This window comes from Chaetodon auriga, chromosome 17, assembly GCF_051107435.1.
Source record: "Chaetodon auriga isolate fChaAug3 chromosome 17, fChaAug3.hap1, whole genome shotgun sequence".
In the NCBI taxonomy this organism is placed as follows: domain Eukaryota; kingdom Metazoa; phylum Chordata; class Actinopteri; order Chaetodontiformes; family Chaetodontidae; genus Chaetodon; species Chaetodon auriga.
The window spans coordinates 22,835,952-22,858,500 of record NC_135090.1 but is presented as its reverse complement, the minus strand read 5'-3'; the positions used below and the strand labels follow the sequence as shown (position 1 = coordinate 22,858,500).

General features: G+C 44.8%; 4 protein-coding genes across 6 annotated transcripts in view; 3 read left to right on the top strand and 1 right to left on the bottom strand.

Annotated features, from left to right (window-relative positions):
* Positions 1–22,549, bottom strand: part of col14a1b (collagen, type XIV, alpha 1b) — a 129,031-nt gene that overhangs the window by 15,658 nt on the left and 90,824 nt on the right. The gene's annotated exons all lie outside the window — the stretch shown is intronic.
* LOC143335116 (uncharacterized) lies at positions 201–3,461 on the top strand. The gene is made up of 7 exons (XM_076754280.1): positions 201–566; positions 1,204–1,323; positions 1,724–1,813; positions 1,917–2,021; positions 2,269–2,411; positions 2,585–2,697; positions 3,100–3,461. The coding sequence occupies exons 1-7, from the start codon at positions 410–412 to the stop codon at positions 3,215–3,217; spliced, it is 846 nt and encodes a 281-aa protein (XP_076610395.1). The 5' UTR covers positions 201–409; the 3' UTR covers positions 3,218–3,461.
* Positions 4,776–9,652, top strand: LOC143335223 (uncharacterized). The gene is made up of 7 exons (XM_076754490.1): positions 4,776–4,926; positions 5,115–5,219; positions 7,972–8,061; positions 8,166–8,270; positions 8,518–8,660; positions 8,834–8,946; positions 9,349–9,652. Exons 1-7 carry the CDS (start codon positions 4,776–4,778, stop codon positions 9,464–9,466), a joined length of 825 nt encoding a protein of 274 aa, XP_076610605.1. The 3' UTR covers positions 9,467–9,652.
* LOC143335222 (CD209 antigen-like protein 2) lies at positions 11,169–15,557 on the top strand. The gene is made up of 7 exons (XM_076754489.1): positions 11,169–11,207; positions 12,262–12,415; positions 12,759–12,901; positions 13,566–13,690; positions 13,763–13,872; positions 15,026–15,163; positions 15,412–15,557. Exons 1-7 carry the CDS (start codon positions 11,169–11,171, stop codon positions 15,555–15,557), a joined length of 855 nt encoding a protein of 284 aa, XP_076610604.1.

Here is a 22,549-nt window from a genome sequence, read left to right as displayed (position 1 = left end):
AATGACTTTCATTTTCACAGAGTTCACTGCATTCATAGTTTGACGAATGGTTTCATTAATCAAAGATCGGACGATGCCGACTCCAAGACCAAGTTAAGAAAACCAGTAAACTGGAGTTACAAGGTTTTAGTCCGAAACAGTCAAAATGAATAACACTGTGCATGTGTGTGTGTGTGTATGCGTGCATGTGTGCACGCGTGTGTGTGTGCGCCTTTACATGCTGGTACTTCCTCAATGTCTCTACTGCACCAGACAGACGCTGTGCCAAGCATCACGGACAGCAGCTTTACTGCAGGGCATAATCTTACTACAAGTAGATTTACCTTAGCAGTACTGCATACTACACTAGTACACGTTAAAGTTTGACGGCAGCGTAGTAACCGACAACACGTGCAGCTACTGTTCAGATATGTCCTCAGATATTTACGCCAGACCAGATCCATTAAAGAAGCTAAAATACAGCAGAAGGGACGAGAAAGCAGAGTGGCAGGAGAAGGAGGTGGAGATCTACGAGAGCGTCGACGCTGCTGGAGGTGATGACGCTGAACTTGATTTACACGAAGCAGGTATGTGACAAACCAAGACAATGCTCGACTCTGTAGCGTGTGCCTCTAAAGACTAAAGACTCAAAGCTTCCTCTCAGCTCAGTTTGTTGAACTCTTTGTTAAAACTCTTCAGTCCTCTGGAAACCTCCACCGGTACGAGCCCTTGTGTTCTGTGGATGGTTAAAAAATGAACCGCAGCTCTCTGGGTCGAGCACTCGACCGTTATTCTTTAAGGCATCATTTTTCTTATCGGCTGTGGGAACATTTAAAGAACCACAGCGTAGGATTTAGTGATCAACTGGCAAAACAAGTATGTTTTCATCAGTGTTTACGAATACCAGCACCATCATGTTTCTACAGTAGCCCTGAACGGACAAACCAAACAGAGAGCACCTTCTGCTTTTTCACATTTGTAGCATCCACTGTTGATTGTCTGACATGTTTGGAAAGGGAGGGGTGAGGCGAGGGGTGTTCAGTTAGTTGCAGTCTGCAACCTCACCACTAAATCCTTTAAGAGCAAAGCAGCGTTTCTGAGGTCTGAGAGGTCACCTCTGGTAAAGACGGGGTCTGCTGACCATCTTTACAGCTGTGAACACATGTCGACCCTCTGCTGTTGTCCCGATAATGAACCCGCTCTGTGTGTGTTCTGACACCTCAGGGCTGCACAAACAGAAGAATCCTGCAGCCGCCCACAGACGACCTGTCAGCGCCGCTGTGGTGTGTTTAGGAGTGCTGTGCCTCCTGCTGCTAACTGGAATCATCCTGTTATCCATATACTGTAAGACAAAACACACACACAAGTACTGAGCACCACACTCTGTGTGTGTCCACTGAAGTGCAGGTTTACACCCCGTCAAGACTTCGCTCTGCAGTAAAGTTCCTCAGTCCTCTCTGGAACCTCTGGACCATCTGTGACTCAATTCATTGGTGGGCTGAGATTACCCCCCATTCACTCCATTTAAGCATAGATATTAAATGCTGTTGATCTACTTTTTGGTTCTTGTACACACTTCTCACTTCAGTGAAGTCATTTATCTTCCCGTTATGACACCTTCTCATGCGCAGCAGGTTACAGGACGGGTGCATCAAAGTCAAGCGTGCACAGGGAGTAACTGAACTCAGTCTTCAGTTGAAGGGACACTGAGCTCTGCTTCTTAACTTGTTGTGCCTCTCACCAGATATTTCAGTCACTTTAACAAAAGACCAGCTGCAGGCCAATTTCAACAAGCTGAGCGACAGTCATATCCAACTCCAGGGAAACTATTCAGGTAGGAACTCTGTCGAACCAAACCACAGGATCCAGCTCCACACGGCCTGTGAAACTCACATATTTTCTTATTGTCTGTTTAACCTGTTGTTGTTTTTCTCAAGGCATGGCACTCAACAACAGTCGTTTACAGAGCAGTTATGAAGCAGTGAGTAAGAACCACAGCCAGCTACAGGAGGAGGTAAAGCAGCTGAAGGGCAAGATTGAAGGTGAGTTTAAGAACTAACAGTTAACACCAGCTTTACACCAGCGTACAGGACAGAACCTGTTTCATGCTGTTGAACTTGCTTTGTGTGGATATTAAGACATCAGAGACACTTTCAATTAAGATAGAACATCTGAGAGAAGAAGAGAGACAAGTGGCGAGGAAGAAAGACCTTAAACTAAATGATGAAAGTACAAGTGGTACGAATTTGACAGAACGACGGATCGTTAAAACACCTGCTTGACATTAAGGGAGGAGGTGTCCTGAAGGATGGAGGAAATTTGGATGCAGCTGTTACTTTAAGTACAGTCAGAGGACATCGTGGCAGAGCAGCAGAAACCAGTGTCAGAACAAAGAAGCAGATCTGGTGGTTATAAACAGCAAAGAGGAACAGGTGAGTGTGTTTGTTAATCAGAGTGTGATCACGCTCACTGTCAGTCATCTGGTCCAAACTGCTTCTGTCACTTTGCTCCATTTCCTTCACACACAGTCAGAAGATGATTTTTCTACCACAGAAACACTGAATCACGAACAGACAAATGATTACCGTCTCTGGTCAAATTCTAGAAGTTTGTCATCGAGCTGAGTGAGAAGGACGAGTCCTGGATTGGTCTTGAAGAAACATGGAAATCAACACGTTGGGTTTGGGAATGGGTGGACGGATCACCGCTGACACAAACGTGAGACATTTGTTGTTTCCGTCACAAAACTTCTCCTGGACTCTGTGATTATTACAGCATGTGTCCCGCGGACATTTGAAGACAGCTGGAGAGTCTCCTGTAGCCAACAGAAATGTGTCCTGACGTCCTGCAGATTTAACACCTGGGAGACTTTCAGACATCTGAACAGCAGCTTCGGTTTCTTAATGTGTGTGATTTCATTAAATGTAAAGTTTACGCCGTCTGGTGTTTGGTATCAGGATACCCATAATCCCTTGATTCCCTAGATTACTGAACATGTTTGATTATTGAATTGGCGTTAGAAGAGTCATTAGAAACTTATTAATTATAAAGAAATATTTAAACTCAACATCTTATTTCAAATTGGAAATAATCACAAGAAACATTTTCTTTGTCCGACAGGTTCTGGGCATCAGGACTGCAGAACGATGGGAACCAGTACGCAGCATGTTGTGATCAACAAGGAAAACTGACACAAAGAAAATATCATGATTATACGAGCGGGATCTGTGAGAAGTAGACTTCAGAGGGGATCCACGTCTAATCGTCGTCCTCACCTCTTTCATAGCCTGAAGACAGACGTCCGCACCCCCTCTTCGACTTTTCTGAATCTTGAATCTGTTTTCTAGCTTATCTTGGTTCTGCTTGTTGTTTAAAGCGCCGCAGTTTGACGGCTGTCAGGTGACTTTGACCCATAGTTTTGTTGTTTGTGGTGTTTTTTTTTTTGTTTGTTTGTTTTAAGAGAATAAAACTCCTGAAATGTTGCATCAGCTTCCTGCCTCTCTGCATTCTGACACAGTGGTCAACAGCTGCTAATCATCACCTGAGAAGCATCACCTGGAGAGTGAGACACGCATGGAGGTTCATGCTGGGCCTCTTGAGTCTGTGAAACGTGCTCTGGTCAAACTGCCATCAAATAAACCCCAATAACTGTTTTCAAGGGCCTCAAATCTGGACTGAATCCTGGTGTCATTTAACACATGTTGGGTGACACCTTGTCACAGTTATGAGTCTGTTAGTCACCTTACAAATCAGGCCCCAGGCTCACCCCATACTCCCGGGGCCTCCCCTCCAGGATGCCCCTGGGAACACGGCCGTAGGCTGGTTTGACAAACCCACGCTCTCTCCAGCACACTAGCAACAGAACAGAGCTGGTCCACGGTTCCACGGCCGGGGCAGAAACCACAAAAGTGACATATTTATAAAAAATAAATAAATAAATAATGATGCCACTGAATGAAATGTGGTGTCTGACAGACTTGTTCAAAAACAACATTCAGCCAGTCGAGAAAATACCAACAAGTCGCTGAGCTGCAGGCAAATCTTTGAGCCGCCACGACAAACGGCCGTCCACGTCTGAACGGACCACACCAGCAGAACTGACGCCAGATCAGCCAACAGGGCCACACTGAAGATGGCTCCAGCTGCGTGCAGCACAACGACACGACAGATAATTCATTCATTCACGGAGGAACAGGTTACTGGTTTTCACCTGGAGACCCTGGAGGGTTGTGACACAGATTAACGGCGGTCACTCGTCCTCCACGCCGTCTCATATCGACTATCTGATCTCTGTATGCCACCAGTGTGCAGGTGACGGAGCTGACTGAAAATAACCGTCCAGCTACAGCACATTTCCTGTGTCAGAGGTGTTGGTGTGTGTGTGTGTGTGTGTGTGTGTGTGTGTGTGGGGGCAACAATGAGTGCAGCTATGCACCAATGTGTGGATGAAAGCTCACACCTCAGCTGTTGAGTGGAAACCTCGTATTTCCTCTCTGTCACTGTCAAGAAATAAAGACGACAAACAGCTTCATCTTTCAGCTTCAAATCTTCTTTCCTGCTGTTTGTCTGAAGGTTTTCAGAATTCCAACAATGAACCACCGATGTCCAACTTCAAGTCAAGCTTAAGTAAAGTGGCTCTTCTCATGTGCAGCTGTGGTTGAGGTCGGCTCTGTTGCCACTTCCTGTGTTGAAGACTGACCAACTCAGAGACGAAGAGACAAGCAGACAGACAGACAGACAGACAGACACTGACAGCTGCTGAAGAACAGCTCAGGCTCAGTTTCGGGCTTTTCAACATGTCTGCTGATATTCTTGCTGCACCACATTTGAACGTGAACGTGAGATATACCAGAAAAGTCCAGCAGAACAGAAGAGAGGAAGAGGAGAACCACGGGGAGATCTTAGAGGATGAAGAGCATCGCGCTGATGTTGGGTCACAAACAGCCAGTAAGTCTGAAATACTCGGATGGTAATCTGATGAAGACTGTGAAAACTAATCAGCTCATCATCAGACACCGTTGACTTCAGGTCACTGTCAGCTGATCTAATCTGCTAACAAAACGCTGCTCAGTTAAAAGTGGCTCCTTCACACCTCAGATAAGCGTAATAAATCTGTTTTCTATGTGTTTCTGTAGGAGCGCAGGCTGAGAAGAAACCTGCCACTCGAAGGTGTTTCATAGCCGCTGCAGTGGCTGTTGGAGGGATGTATCTCCTCATGTTAGCTGGAATCTTCCTGCGCTGTGAGTTTTTAATCCCAGCTCTCCTGTCTTAACAGGTTTGCAGCTTTTTTCCATTTAGAGAACATAATAAACTTCATGTTTCTTTCTTCCTGTGATCAGTGACGTCCACACTGGTCCACATCGTAAACTGATGATAGAAGAGGAAGATAAATGCACTTGAAAACTCTTCATCATCAACGTAATTCCCAAAGATGTTTAAAATCTTACTGAACATCACATATCCGTCACTTCCTCCGGGCTTTTGGTAGAAAATGTAAAAGATCTACTTTCTTAACCACATAATTAAGCCAGCTTTACAAGGAGATCCTTATCCTCAGGAAACAAACTGAACAATGAATAAAAATGCTCTGAAAAGATGAAGAACCAACGTACGAGTCTGATTAAAACACTGATTACCAAAGCTCACACATAAAATATAAGTAAAGGACGTTATCATGAAGTCCTTTATGTTAGTGTAATACACACGAGCTTCTGTTCAATGACAAGTTGTAACAGTGATTGAATTTAAGCTGCCATTACTGTAATCACTAATAAAATGAAATGGTCGAAGTAAGAAGGATTAAGAATTCAAATGTAATCAAGAAAGAAGTGCTTTAAACGGAGCTGATAGAAAACAACTCATGACTTTGGGTGTGGAGACACAAGTACTGTGTCATTCCCCTGAAATGAGGAACACCAAAAGAGGAAGCCACGTCGGCCATGTTCTGAGGCCTGACATCACAAAGAAGGACTTTTCAAAGAAGGAAAATTCTGCAGGAGCAGCAACCATTTTCCAACTGACTGCAATCATACATTGGAGTTCGTCTCACTTTTCAGACCACACGAGACTTTTGTCCTTGACGATGGTCACCGTGTCAGATCTAACGATCACAGTGTCATAAACTCGCACCGGGTGACTGGCCAGACTACAAGCATGACGCCGATCGATCGCGGCACGTCTTATCTCACGATCACACACACGAGCTCAGGTGTCATCGGGGAGGCAGGTGAAGCAACTGTCAATCATGGTGACGGAGACGTTGTGTGTGATGGCGCGATCTTGTGGACTGAAAGAAAAAATGGCCGTGGATGCACTATAGCATTAAAATCCAATGCAAGAGGCGAGTAAACTTCAGCCCATTCAGTCATTATTTATACATCGACTGTGTCGCATCCGGATAACGATTAGGACGGGTACGAGTTTCACATGCAGTCATTTTATTTCCAGAGTTGTTCATGCTACGAGCAGCAGGACTGACTGCATCAAACAGACCACTTCAACGTCTGATCTGGACTTAGTAATCATGAGCACATTGCTGCAGTCAGGACTGTGGATAATGTTATGACCACACAGCAGCTACTGATGAGGAGCTTCAACTATTTCTCGCCAACATTTGTCTTTTTTCTTGTAATCGGTCTTCTTCCCTCGAGTAAACGTCAACTAGGCAGGGGTCCTCTCTTCAATTGTCCCACCTGACAGCAGCAACCTCAGCATCCCTCCTCCTCCTTCACCATGTGACCTGATTGGTCAAAGCTCAGAAAGATGTTGTGGGAAATGCCACGCCCGACGAGTCAAAATAAAAAATTCTGACATGCTAGTCTTTGCGTTGGGGTATTGTGGGGCGTCCCAGATGCCGCTCGACAGGTTGTTTAGAGCGTCACACTACATGGGTACGGATGCCCAACTGTTGGGTCACGATTGGCCACGACTCTGGTAATTCCTCAAAGAGATAAAGACAAAATCGTCTCAAAGTCTGGCTCGACTCGTGTAGTCTGATCCAGGCATTCGAGACGTTGATCGGGGTCGTGACTTCTTCAAGATATCTTAAAAGTTCTGAAAGACAACTCTCGCCAAAGAAATTAACATATCTTGGGGCTTATTTCTTAAGCACAAAATTTTACCCTAGCACCATATCAAGAGACCAGATCAGTCAGAGGAGAGCTGCTGTTAACAGGTGTGGCTGGTAACTGTACTCAACTCGACTCAAGGGCCGTTCAGTCGGGCGCAGTATCAGAGGATGCGGGGTAGGCGCCCGGGCGGAGGCAGCTACAAACTAGGCATGTCTCCTCACCACCAGCGGACATAGTCCTCAGTTAAAACCTATTAGGGTGAAACTTTTTAGGCCTGAGGATCAGACCCTTTAAACGAGAGCTGGTCCAGCACCTCCTGCAGAGGATGACCTGGGATCTAACGCAACACAAACAAAAATGAACAAGGCAGAATCGCTCTTGATGCTGACAACTGAGGCGTAGAAATGTTCACTTGAATGGAAAATGTTTTAACTAATAATGACTTCATTAAGGCAGGACGAGGTTTTAGAGGAAAGAAACAATACCTGGAGCTCCTGCTAAGTTTTGACATCAGTCTGTCTGAGACCTCATACTGTTGCTGCTCGTTTTCACACCAAATGGAAACTTCGACTGTTTGTGGCCAAAAAATGCAAAGTGAAAAAACACAGCGGTTACATTCAGACGAAAAACTCACTTTGTATTTACACATGTGACTGGAACTTAATCATCGTGCACATCGGAAATTTATTTTACAAGAACTGTAAATCACAGGCAGCAGTTTTTAGCTGGCCTGAGATTTCTGTTCCTCGTCTGTGTCTCTCACTCGACTTCAAGACTCGACTTTAAGACCGAACCTGCTCAGGTATCTTTTCAGTGTTGAGAATGTTTCTGAACTTACCATTTCTCCATATTTCAAAGTCACAGAATGAAACGCATTCAGTAGTAGATACATCTTTTGTGCCTCCGTTGTGCCTCTCACCAGATATTACAGCCGTCTCAGAAAGAGACCAGCTGCAGAGAAGCTACGACAGCCTGCACAACACCTGTATCCAACTCCAGGGAAACCATTCAGGTAAGAACACTTTTAAACCAAACCACAGGATCCAGCTCCACACGGCCTGTGAAACTCACATATTTTCTTATTGTCTCACTGTTTAACCTGTTGTTTTTCTCAAGGCATGGCACTCAACAACAGTCGTTTACAGAGCAGTTACGAAGCAGTGAGTAAGAACCACAGACAGCTACAGGAGGAGGTAAAGCAGCTGAAGGGCGAGATTGAAGGTGAGTTTAAGAACTAACAGTTAACACCAGCTTTACACCAGCGTACAGGACAGAACTTGTTTCATGCTGTTGAACTTGCTTTGTGTGGATATTAAGACATCAGAGACACTTTCAATTAAGATACAACATCTGAGAGAAGAAGAGAGACAAGTGGCGAGGAAGAAAGACCTTAAACTAAATGATGAAAGTACAAGTGGTACGAATTTGACAGAACGACGGATCGTTAAAACACCTGCTTGACATTAAGGGAGGAGGTGTCCTGAAGGATGGAGGAAATTTGGATGCAGCTGTTACTTTAAGTACAGTCAGAGGACATCGTGGCAGAGCAGCAGAAACCAGTGTCAGAACAAAGAAGCAGATCTGGTGGTTATAAACAGCAAAGAGGAACAGGTGAGTGTGTTTGTTAATCAGAGTGTGATCACGCTCACTGTCAGTCATCTGGTCCAAACTGCTTCTGTCACTTTGCTCCATTTCCTTCACACACAGTCAGAAGATGACTTTCCTACCACAGAAACACTGAATCACGAACAGACAAATGATTACCGTCTCTGGTCAAATTCTAGAAGTTTGTCATCGAGCTGAGTGAGAAGGACGAGTCCTGGATTGGTCTTAAAGAAACATGGAAATCAACACGTTGGGTTTGGGGATGGGTGGACGGATCACCGCTGACACAAACGTGAGACATTTGTTGTTTCCGTCACAAAACTTCTCCTGGACTCTGTGATTATTACAGCATGTGTCCCGCGGACATTTGAAGACAGCTGGAGAGTCTCCTGTAGCCAACAGAAATGTGTCCTGACGTCCTGCAGATTTAACACCTGGGAGACTTTCAGACATCTGGACAGCAGCTTCGGTTTCTTAATGTGTGTGATTTCATTAAATGTAAAGTTTACGCCGTCTGGTGTTTGGTATCAGGATACCCATAATCCCTTGATTCCCTAGATTACTGAACAAGTTTGATTATTGAATTGGCGTTAGAAGAGTCATTAGAAACTTATTAATTATAAAGAAATATTTAAACTCAACATCTTATTTCAAATTGGAAATAATCAGAAGAAACATTTTCTTTGTCCGACAGGTTCTGGGCATCAGGACTGCAGAACGATGGGAACCAGTACGCAGCATGTTGTGATCAACAAGGAAAACTGACACGAAGAAAATATCATGATTATACGAGCGGGATCTGTGAGAAGTAGACTTCAGAGGGGATCCACGTCTAATCGTCGTCCTCACCTCTTTCATAGCCTGAAGACAGACGTCCGCACCCCCTCTTTGACTTTTCTGAATCTTGAATCTGTTTTCTAGCTTATCTTGGTTCTGCTTGTTGTTTAAAGCGCCGCAGTTTGACGGCTGTCAGGTGACTTTGACCCATAGTTTTGTTGTTTGTGGTGTTTTTTTTTTTGTTTGTTTGTTTTAAGAGAATAAAACTCCTGAAATGTTGCATCAGCTTCCTGCCTCTCTGCATTCTGACACAGTGGTCAACAGCTGCTAATCATCACCTGAGAAGCATCACCTGGAGAGTGAGACACGCATGGAGGTTCATGCTGGGCCTCTTGAGTCTGTGAAACGTGCTCTGGTCAAACTGCCATCAAATAAACCCCAATAACTGTTTTCAAGGGCCTCAAATCTGGACTGAATCCAGGTGTCATTTAACACATGTTGGGTGACACCTTGTCACAGTTATGAGTCTGTTAGCCACCTTACAAATCAGGCCCCAGGCTCACCCCATACTCCCGGGGCCTCCCCTCCAGGATGCCCCTGGGAACACGGCCGTAGGCTGGTTTGACAAACCCACGCTCTCTCCAGCACACTAGCAACAGAACAGAGCTGGTCCACGGTTCCACAGCCGGGGCGGAAACCACAAAAGTGACATATTTATTAAAAAAAATGATGCCACTGAATGAAATGTGGTGTCTGACAGACTTGTTCAAAAACAACATTCAGCCAGTCGAGAAAATACCAACAAGTCGCTGAGCTGCAGGCAAATCTTTGAGCCGCCACGACAAACGGCCGTCCACGTCTGAACGGACCACACCAGCAGAACTGACGCCAGATCAGCCAACAGGGCCACACTGAAGATGGCTCCAGCTGCGTGCAGCACAACGACACGACAGATAATTCATTCATTCACGGAGGAACAGGTTACTGGTTTTCACCTGGAGACCCTGGAGGGTTGTGACACAGATTAACGGCGGTCACTCGTCCTCCACGCCGTCTCATATCGACTATCTGATCTCTGTATGCCACCAGTGTGCAGGTGACGGAGCTGACTGAAAATAACCGTCCAGCTACAGCACATTTCCTGTGTCAGAGGTGTTGGTGTGTGTGTGTGTGTGTGTGTGTGTGTGTGTGTGTGTGTGTGTGTGTGTGTGTGTGTGTGTGTGTGTGTGTGTGTTTGGGGGCAACAATGAGTGCAGCTATGCACCAATGTGTGGATGAAAGCTCACACCTCAGCTGTTGAGTGGAAACCTCGTATTTCCTCTCTGTCACTGTCAAGAAATAAAGACGACAAACAGCTTCATCTTTCAGCTTCAAATCTTCTTTCCTGCTGTTTGTCTGAAGGTTTTCAGAATTCCAACAATGAACCACCGATGTCCAACTTCAAGTCAAGCTTAAGTAAAGTGGCTCTTCTCATGTGCAGCTGTGGTTGAGGTCGGCTCTGTTGCCGCTTCCTGTGTTGAAGACTGACCAACTCAGAGACGAAGAGACAAGCAGACAGACAGACAGACAGACAGACAGTGACAGCTGCTGAAGAACAGCTCAGGCTCAGTTTCGGGCTTTTCAACATGTCTGCTGATATTCTTGCTGCACCACATTTGAACGTGAACGTGAGATATACCAGAAAAGTCCAGCAGAACAGAAGAGAGGAAGAGGAGAACCACGGGGAGATCTTAGAGGATGAAGAGCATCGCGCTGATGTTGGGTCACAAACAGCCAGTAAGTCTGAAATACTCGGATGGTAATCTGATGAAGACTGTGAAAACTAATCAGCTCATCATCAGACACCGTTGACTTCAGGTCACTGTCAGCTGATCTAATCTGCTAACAAAACGCTGCTCAGTTAAAAGTGGCTCCTTCACACCTCAGATAAGCGTAATAAATCTGTTTTCTATGTGTTTCTGTAGGAGCGCAGGCTGAGAAGAAACCTGCCACTCGAAGGTGTTTCATAGCCGCTGCAGTGGCTGTTGGAGGGATGTATCTCCTCATGTTAGCTGGAATCTTCCTGTGCTGTGAGTTTTTAATCCCAGCTCTCCTGTCTTAACAGGTTTGCAGCTTTTTTCCATTTAGAGAACATAATAAACTTCATGTTTCTTTCTTCCTGTGATCAGTGACGTCCACACTGGTCCACATCGTAAACTGATGATAGAAGAGGAAGATAAATGCACTTGAAAACTCTTCATCATCAACGTAATTCCCAAAGATGTTTAAAATCTTACTGAACATCACATATCCGTCACTTCCTCCGGGCTTTTGGTAGAAAATGTAAAAGATCTACTTTCTTAACCACATAATTAAGCCAGCTTTACAAGGAGATCCTTATCCTCAGGAAACAAACTGAACAATGAATAAAAATGTCCTGAAAAGATGAAGAACCAACGTACGAGTCTGATTAAAACACTGATTCCCAAAGCTCACATCATCACTGGTGCCGTTCAGCTACACTGAACAACGCAAAGTGTAATCAGAGGCAGAACGAATGCACGCAGGATCAGAGTTAAGGTGACGACGAACAAACAAAACCAACAGAGGCGAATCTCCGTCTCATGTTTAGACTTTAGACTCAGTCTGTTAATCAAAGGTAACAAAGCCGGACAAGCTTTAGAAGAAAGTAAGAACAACTGGAGTTCCTGGTTAGTTTTCAAATCAGCTGCTTGGAAACTCTTCGAAAACACAGCGGTTAAACTGGGATTAAAACTTCACTTTGTACCTACACATTTTACTCTTGAACTTAATAATCAGGCAGGTAATGTCTGAATGAAATCAATCCCAGCAGCAGACACACCTTTCGCGCCCCTGTTGTTGCCTCTCACCAGATATTGCAGCCGTTTCAGACAAAGACCAGCTGCAGAGAAGCTACGACAGCCTGCACAACAACCACAGCCAGCTACAGCAGGAAGTCCTGCTGCTCCACAGACAAATTTCAGGTAAGAAAAGCTGCAAAACGGAAAATACCAAGACCAGACCTGCGAGCAGGTAGAGCAGAGCCAAAGCACCCGGCAACAGAAGACAAGTCGAAGCAAAGCCAACGAGAGGGGAAAAGAAAAAAGCTACGGATAAATGTGTTAAAGAGCAAATCAGATTTCTTTATATGCATCACAGATAATAAATCCGACAATGAAATAGAACATGAATACATATTATATGAGCTGGTGGGAGTTTCATGTGGTCGATCTGCTTTTTGGTTTAACGCTTGAGGACAACAAAAGTTAAGAATACGCCTTTCAAATATGACACCGCATGACCTAAAACCAACTGTCTGACGCGAAGGGCTGTGCTGTCCTGAAGGATGGACGAGGTTTGGATGCAGCTGTTACTACAAAGACAGCCAGAGGAAGAAATGGGAGGACAGCAGGACGGACTGTCAGAGCAGAGCAGCAGACCTGGTGGTCATTAACAGCAGAGAGGAGCAGGTGAGCGGCTTCCTCATGTCAGTCATTCAGGTTTCTGCTGTGAAACCTGTCTTAATGTGAATATTGATATATGAGATGATTCTGTTCATTATTAACGTGAAGGTTAATGTAAAGTTTGAATGTTTCCTCCAGCTTTTAAAATGAAGACATTGAGTAGATTCTGTTTCTTAAAAATCAGGAAATCAAATGTGCTACCAAACTAGTTTTCCTCTCCTCTGGGGTCAGACTGCATGAACCTTGAGATGGTTTTGTCGCGGCTGACGACTTAACCAGCACCGTGGTCGTCTGTACTCGAGTAGTCTGTCTGGGCCGCCCCACAACAAGAAGTCTTGCACATGTTTCTGAGCGTTGACCGATCAGCTGCTCTCTCTAGAGAGCAGTCAGGTGACCATGGTGGAGAGGAGGAGGAGGAGGGATGCCGAGGTCGCTGCTGTCAGGAGGGACAATGAACACAAGACCGCCAGCATCACACACACAATGCTTCTGTCACCGTGACTGACAGCTGCTTCACCCGCCTCTCCTCTGACACCCGAACTCACACATGATCATGAAATAAGACGTGCTGTGATTGGTCCTGATTCCTGAACGTTCCAACATGAATCTGATGGAAAATAAAGGAGCGCGAACAGCAAAGCACTTATTCTGTCCCTTGTCCAACGATCAGGAGTTTGTCAGAGGGCTGAATGAGCCGGGAGCCTTCTGGATTGGTCTAAAGGCCGAGTACACACACAAAACTACAGGATGGGAGCCAAACTGGGAATGGGTGGACGGATCGCCGCTGACTCTAAGGTTAGACATTTAACACGCCTTGTTTTAACCTCGTAATGCCATCAAACGTGTCAACTCAGTTTTGCTCTGCAGGTTCTGGGAGACAGGCCACTCTCAGAAGACCTGGTTCCACTACGCAGAGTGCTGCAATAAACAAGGAAAATGGACACAAAGCAGATATTTTAATTCTAACAACTGGATCTGTGAAAAAACGATGTCTTGTCTTCTCTGTTGATAGAGACGTCCGCATGCAAAAGACACCATAATGTGACGGACGCCACATTGTCCTCAGTCAACAAGCAAAGAACTGCTTGTTCAGTTACTGTGGAGTCATGAGTTATCGCTGTCCTCAGGTCTGTAGATTCACCTGAGGCCAGGAGTGAGGACAGACGCTCTGTGCTGGACAAACACAGGATGGGGACCTGGATGTCCTCTGTGTGTCCGTCCATGTCTTCAGGAATGTGAGACAGTGGGATCACGGCATGTTCTCTACATGGTGGACTTATGGTCAGTGCATGCAGAATCACGGCTCCTCGGACGGTGTGTCTCCTTATTGTAGCTACAATAACAATAAACTTAAAACCATCAGCGTGCTTGTGCAACACTGAACGTGTTTTTTTTAATCCTACATACAATTTCCACAACATTACTCACCCCGTGGTACTAAAATAACCACAAAACTAGAGAAAGGACTAAAGCTAAAGACATGAGACAGACCATAAAGCTCCATGAAGCCACTGGCTTCTTTACTTTGACATCGCAGATTTTCATGAAATCAAACTCATCAGCAGCCTCACGGTTTCCTGCTCGCTTTCCTCCACATCAGAGCTGGATCACGTTACTGCTGATGCCTTTGCTTTCCAGCCACCTGAACCGGAACCTGAACCCTGGAACACCACTGAACTCGTCCTGTCTGCATTTGGGTCCTTCAGCTGCAGCTTCGCACACCCCCACTCGACAATAACGTCCAACTCAGTTCGATTTGCTTAGATTTACACGGTGGCAAACACAAATAATTCTCTATAATATTTATGAATGTTCAAGTATCTCGAGACAGTGGTGCAAATGTGATTTTCATTTTGGCCCATTAAAGCACGCCTCGCTTCCTGCCTCGTTACTAAAGTGTTCCAGTGAGCGTTAACACCAGATCAAAAAGGATATCTGCCACGGTACCTCGTGGTTGCCAACAGATTTCTATCTATGTATATTTTTGTCACACCGGAACAAATTTGTTGATTGTAAAAGGCACCTGAGCTTTATCTCGCTGCTACTTCCTCAATGCTCAAAGCTGCCTCACTCAGAGAAACAAACAGCGAAGAGCAGGATCACTGCTCTCGCCTCTCAGGATGTCCACAGGCGGGAGCGTGAACGTGAGATACAGCAGAGGAGACAACACAGATGGAGGCGAAACAGAGGTGGAGATCCAGGTGGAGATCTCTGAGAATGAAGACACTTTGAATGGCAGACAAACTGATCGTGGGTCCCATGAAGTCAGTGAGTACAAAATACCGACAGCAGTAGACTTCAGTGGATGTTTGAGCCTGTTTGATTCAATCCTGAACAATGACGGTTTGTTCTGTTTAATCAGACGCTGCAGATGGTGAGCAGATGTTTCTGGGCTGGTGTGTGCTGTGGACTGAGTTCTTATGAGCAGATGAGGTCAACTGAAGGCTGAAATAAACCAAAAAGCCAGTCCAGATGTGCATCATGAAAAGGTGTCTGAATGTTGTCCGTCTCTGCAGGACCTCTGGGTAGGACCAGCTGTCTCTCGGCCGTCTTCAGAAGACGTCTCACTCCTGCGAGGGCTGTGGCAGCGCTGTGTCTTCTCATGATGGCGGGGATCTTCACGCGCTGTGAGAACTTGTTCTTCACTCTTCTTCCTGTGTGATGCTCTGTCGGTCAGTGTGGTTTGGGTTACGCAGCAAAGTGAGCACGGTGCACAGGTGGGCGGAGAAGAGGCTGCACAAAGCAAGCGGGCGGTGTTCTGCTGGAAACCGGCTCTCAGAGCTACGTCAGTTTGCCGCAAAGTTCTTGGCAGTTGCATTTTGTAAACAAGCATAAATTCAATACTAGTGCAGCACTAATGGAATACTGGAGAAATGTAAATGAACTATTTTACTCCTACAGTCTTCAAGTAGACGCATCTAATCCAGCATCAAAAGTGTCTCACGTGGTTAAAGCAGGATAAACAGTAAAGCTGCACAAGCCTGCGTCCATTAAACAAACGGAGAGATTCTCTCACTGTTGACAGCTGCTGAGAACGCCATGAAAAGCTTCTCCATCAGCTGATTCAATGACTGCAGCCACCTGAAGGCAGCAGGGCGCAGCAGCCTTCATTCACCTTCATTAAATCACGTCCAAACGACAGCAGGCTGCGACCAAACAACCACACACACCTTCACACAGGTGTGATTGGTTGGTTATCACTCTGCCTTCTTTCTAATCGCTTTTTAAAAAAAGAAACGTGGCACTGTCATGTTTTGTGCTTAAGATATGACATAATGCTTCATGGTGCTTCACATACAGCCTGAACTGAGTGGAAGTGAGTGAAGTGACGCTGCTGCCGCCTTTACTTTACACCTGGATGACTTTCTGTCCTTCATCGGCTTTCTCTTTTGTTTCTGCTCTCACCAGATATTTTAGCCACGTTGGATACACAAACCTTGATGGCAGAAAGAGACCAGCTCAACATAAACCTGAACCAGGCACAAACCAGTCTGGACAGTCTCGCTGTAGAGACACAGAGGCTGCAGACCAGATACAACATCCTGACGACATTATTCAGTCAGTCAGAGAGGAAACAGGCCGAGCTGGAGGCCCAGATCACAGGTGAGTCTGGCTGTTAAAACAAGACATTTTGAAGCTCATCCATCTGACATTCACTCACTTTTTTCTTCTTCTTCTCCCAATTTTGAACAGGCTGTTCCAACCCCCCCCTGCGAAGGCCAACATGAGATAAATCACATGCACTGATGATCAATGATCGCTTCAATTCATAATGTCACTGACTGGATTTCTCAATAAAACCGACTCACAGTTTCAGAGCGTTTCGTCATGGTTTGGTTTCATTAAAATACAACTGGCTTGCATCACGTTCTAATGAGGGCGAAACTCAAAAGATGACATTTCAAACAATAACGAAAACAGTCGACACTGATTTAAAGCTGCTTCAGCACAACTGTTTCCTTCTCAAACAGCAGCATACCTGACAACAAGTGCAACACATCCTGATCATTCTGTCTGCGAATATTCAACTAGACTCCACGATCATTTTCCTGCACTTGTATCCAACAGACTGAGAACTTAAGAAGAAACTCCTGGTGGTTTTGCTTGACTGCAGCTTTGAAATGGAAGAAAACTGCTGCACCTACAATTACTGCTTGAATTGGGAGTAACACTGAAACCATGTCTGGAAACCATGAGATGATTTTAGAAGTGGAGATACAGAAGAAGAAAACTCAGGACGGTACTTAAAGGTACAAAGTGCTGGAACTGGACACCTGTGGAAGGTCGTCCAACAAACAGCAAGCAGCACTTGACCAGAGTGAGCAGACACAACCGGATCAGGGCCGAAGACAACAGCTGAGACCGAAGGAGGGACGCTGTGCCGGACCTGAACTCGGATTCCAGGGACGAGCCTGAAAAAACAGCATCGAGAGCCGTGATAGTTTCACATCCAACTTGCAGTTAGCATGCTAACTTCAGCAGATATCTCTGCGACACAATACAAAGAAGAAGAAGTGTTAAGTGCTAAGTGAAAAAATACAAAAAACAGCAAAGTATTTTACATTTTTTGCATGAAAAAAGACTAAAACAACAAATCAATTATCAAAATAGCCACAGGTGAATTTCTTTTGATCCACTCGACGTTTCGCGGACGATTGGCTGCAGCTCTTCTCAAGACAAATATGAGCTGCAGTTTTCACTGAACATTGCTACATTTTGACTGAGTGAGGCAGCAGCTCATTAGGCTCCTGGACTCTGAACGCAAAGGAGCACTCCATCACTACAACTCTGAACAGATGGAGATGATCAGATGGAGAGTTCTGAGATCTCCTCCTGCTCTTCAAGCATTAAAAAACGAACTGGCCAGCTTTTTAAAATCCTTGAGAAATATCAACAGGAAAAATTCATTCATTACTTCTGAATGTATTTGCTTTTATTAGATTTGTAGCAGCCGATGCTCGTTTTCAACCTGACGGGCTGCAGGTCAGTTCAGAGCCACATGTTTCCCTTCTTACTCTAAAGTTCTTGAGTTTGAACTTTAAACCCGGCAAAAGCAAAGAGGCCTCTTCAAAAGAGGCTCCCACGTTAAGAAAGTTAACTATTTGGGGAAAATTTCTTTGCTGAAAGCTGCCCGACAGAAACAAGCAAGATGTCCACAAGTATTCAAGCTTCAACGCATTTGAGTTTGAACGTGAGAAAGACGGAGGAGGCCAAGAGTGAGGTGGAGATCCCTCCACGAAAAGTGGTAAACTGCAAATGAATACTGTGAAAGGAAAACGTGCGAAGGCCGGGCAGTGAAGGCCCTGATCCTTTTCTCCTGAGGTTTTACACTGTTAGAAGTTGAAGTCTCTGTTACTCCTCTGGCCTGCAGACGGAGGCCTGACTTAAGCTTCATAATATGGAGCCACTTGAGTGCAAATGTCATTATTCTCACTGAGCAGATGAGCTCAACTACAGGAACAGACACTCAGCAAAGCCACTTCAGGCACGCAGGATAAAAACACATTTTGCCTCTTCAGGTTCACACACTCCACTTCAGAGCGGCTGCAGTGATCCTGTTTACTCTTCTGACGCTGGCTGAAATCTTCATTCAAGTTCTTATTCCAATACGGCAAGTTTAAAGTCCTCTTTCAAACGTTTCTCTGTGTCTGTCACCTGTTCGTGGGAGAATCTCTGCGTATTGTAACGTCGTCTTTTCTCTCCCACACTGCCTTCACGTGTGTTTTTCTTTCATATGTTTGAGTAACTGTTGTGCTACGTGCAGGATGACAAAAGTACAATGAGGCCGCGTCACGAATCCTTGTGAAAACAACTGCAGTTGATGAGTCTTTTTGATTTATATAGCTCATTTGACAGAGAGACCAGCTCAACATCGCATATAACCAGCTGGATGACAGGTGGGTCAACCAATCACAGGATGAAGAAAAGCAGCTGAAATGAAAGAAACTTTTCAAGAAAAATAGCAAATTCCTCATCTTCCATTTCAATATGGAGTTCTTGGCCTGTTTTTCTTTCACTGTTGTTGCTGTAACAGTTGTAACACAGCAGAGATACTGAGCAAGAAGCTGAAGAGCAAACAGCAAACACAAGGATTACCCGTCTGACACTGAATATCTGCACTAGGCCTGTGCGATATGACGATAAAGTACCGTGAAAGACGAGGAGGAGTGGAGAATCGCAGGCGATCTAACAAATATGAGAGCTCGTATAGATCGCCATACCGCGCAATGTCTTTCTGTTTAAGGCTGGTTCCCGCCGATGCGGCAGACGTAGGCATAGAACTGTCCAATCACAGCGAGCTGTGCGTCTTGACACGCTGTTGTGTTTGTAATCGCTAAAAGCCGCGTGGACAACCATGGCTGAAAGCCAAGCCGAGGAGGAGTTGGTTAAGAAGAGGAAATCCACCTCTGTAGTCTGGAATTGGTTCGGGTTTTCTCCCACTGACGAAGAACAAACGTCCGTGATATGCAAGATATGCAGAGAACCCGTGAAAACGTCCGATGCCAGTACAACGAATTTATTCAAGCACTTGAAAAGTAAGCACCCCAAGGAACATGCCGAAAGTGAAACGATGCGAGCGGCGGCGCCAGCCACATCAAAAGCTGCGGCCTCGGTGGAAAAACCAAAGCAAACTACGCTAACCCAGGCATTTCAAAAAGGCACCCCGTATGATAAGACCAGTAAGCGGTGGAGAGAGGTAACGGACGCTATTACATACCATCTAGCTAAGGACATGGTCCCTTTCGCGACAGTGGAGAACGAGGGATTTAAACGCCTGATCAAAGTCCTTGACCCCCGCTATGTGATACCAGGCAGGAATTTTTTTTCCAACACTGCAATGCCACGTTTATACACGGAGTGCAGAGAGACGCTGGAACACAAAATCCAAAAAGTGCAGTTCTTTGCAACAACCAGTGACCTGTGGTCTAGCCGCACATCCGAGCCTTATTTAAGCTTGACCATTCACTTTATCGATAACTGGAAGCTCTGCAGTGCGACTCTGCAAGCAACGTACTTCCCAGATGATCACACGGGGGAGCTCATCGCGCAAGAACTGAGAGACTCATTAGAAAGTTGGGGACTCCGTGAGGAGAACATGACCTGCATGACTACTGACAGTGGGACCAACATGGTGAAGGCCCTCCAAATTAACGACTGGACTCGTCTTCCCTGCTTTGGGCATAGGCTGCATCTAGCCATTGGTGAGTAGAACTAAACTTAATAAATGAATAACGCATGTCTGTTAAAATGTTTTCAGTATTTATCTGGAACAGATTATTAAAAAAAACTGTGGTGGGATTTATGATTAAATGTTTCTTCACATATGATAACAATACAATTATTATTATTAACATGTGATGATGATGATGATGATGATGATGATGATAAATAAATAATTCAGAATGAAAAATATGAGCATTGCAACACTTTCATGTTAATAATTAATGGCAGATTAAAATGTTGTTATTTTGGTTTATTTCTGTCATTGCATCTGGGCTGGTTTTTAAAATGAAATATTGTGTGCTCTTCTTTTGTAGAAAACAGTGCCAAAGACCATCGAGTTGTTCGTGTGACATCTGTTTGCAAAAAAGTAGTCAGTGCATTCTCCTTCAGCTGGAAGAAGAAGAGAGATTTGGCTAAAGCCCAAACTGAGCTGAAACTTCCACAAAAGAAACTCAAAACAGAGTCACCAACCAGATGGGGATCGAAACTTGCCATGATGGAGAGGGTGTTAGAGCAAGAAAGTGCCATATCCCAGGTCCTCAAAGCTGACAAGAAGACGCGGCAGTTGGCTCCATCATGGCAAGATGTTGAGGTGATGGAATGTGTAAAGAAGGCCCTCGGCCCTCTGAGGGACTTCACTGATGCGCTGTCTGGGGAGGATTACGTGAGCGTGTCATATGTGAAGCCAGTCCTGCACCTGCTCAAAGTGAACATCCTCGAGCCAAATGAAGAGGACATAGAGCTGACTAACACAATGAGGACAACAATCCTGAGCTACCTCAACGACAAGTATCAGGACCCCACCACTGATGCACTGCTCGACATGGCTTCGCTTGTTGACCCCAGGTTCAAGAGCCAGTACATTGTTACAGAAAAGACGGAGGAAATACAAGCCAGAGCGGTTTCGGAGATCGAATGCTTATTGAGCACACAACAGCATTCACTTCCCACCTCCACTTCACAGAATGATCCTGAGGCAGAATACCAACCCCCACCAAAGAAGGCAAAGAAAAAAACATTAGGAAGCCTTTTCAAAACCTCAGGTTCTGCAGCTGACACAGCAGGCCGTCCCACCCCATCTCTGAAAGAGGCAATCGAGGCTGAAATGAAGGCCTATCTTTCCACCCCAAATGCAGACAGTGAGATGGATCCTCTGGAATGGTGGAAAGTCCACGAGGTAAACTTTCCCAGAGTAAGCAAACTAGCACAAAAATACCTGTGCATCCCAGCCACAAGCTCTCCTTCGGAGAGAGTGTTCAGCACAGGTGGCAACATCGTGACTTGTCAAAGGGCTACTCTAAAGCCAGACAAGGTGGACAAATTGATTTTTCTGTCAAAAAATCTGTGACGGGGGAAACTGAATTTCCCCTCTTTATCAGGAGGAGCACCCTGATATTTCTTTGCACTAGAGTGTTGCACTAACTACAGTTACCTCATTTTGCTTTTGACATTTTAAAAAAAGCTATTTTGTTACTTTGATAATAATGTAAGTTGATTTTAAATCATGTGAATGTAGCCAGCAACAGTTTGTGTACTTGAAGATTTCATATTTTACTTTCTCTTTTCTATTCTAAGAGAATGCACTTTCAGAGTGAGAATGTTCTTTTTTATCAGAATGATGTTTATTTTTATCAGTGAGAATGTTTACTTCATCAGTTGGGATGTTTAGTTTATCACAGTGTTTCTCACTTTGTCGCAGTCATGTTTACAGACTTAGTAGTCTTCACTTTTCTTTTGTTGTTCTTAATCATAATCCAATAGTGCACTTTATCAGTGTTGTGTGTTTTTTACATTTTATTTTGTTTACAATGATTGCAATATCGTTCATTAAAATCTTCTGAGAAAGAAAGCTTTGTAGCCCCGATTTTTTTTTTTTTTTTTTTAAATATCGTGATAAAATATCGAAATCGTGATCTCATGCAAAAATATCGTGATACAATTTTTTTCCCATATCGCCCACCCCTAATCTGCACTGAATCACTCATGTGGTACTCAGGAAGGGGTTGACCTGACGGATGAAAGAGACGTGGATGTAACTCTAAATTCACTGGGATGAAGAGTTTGAAGGACGGCAGGAGAAGAGCGCAGAGGAGAAGGTGAACGCCTGCACCTCAGTGTGTCTTTCACCGCGGTCGATCAGATAAGTCTGGTGACGTTAGCACGAGCGGAACAAAAACCTGCAGCAGAAAATGCAGCGTCATCCTCACTGAAGAGACTACTGACAAACTGCGTGAGACAGACACTGCTGCTGAAACTTCTTTTTGCTCCTGCAAATATGACCATACTGTTAAATTTATCATACTGTCAAATGCCCTTTATCATACTGTGTCATATGCCATTTTTATCTTATCTTTACTGTTACTATCTACTGCACTATTACTGCACTATACTATTTACTATTTGCTATTTATTCTTTTTTTCCAGTACAGC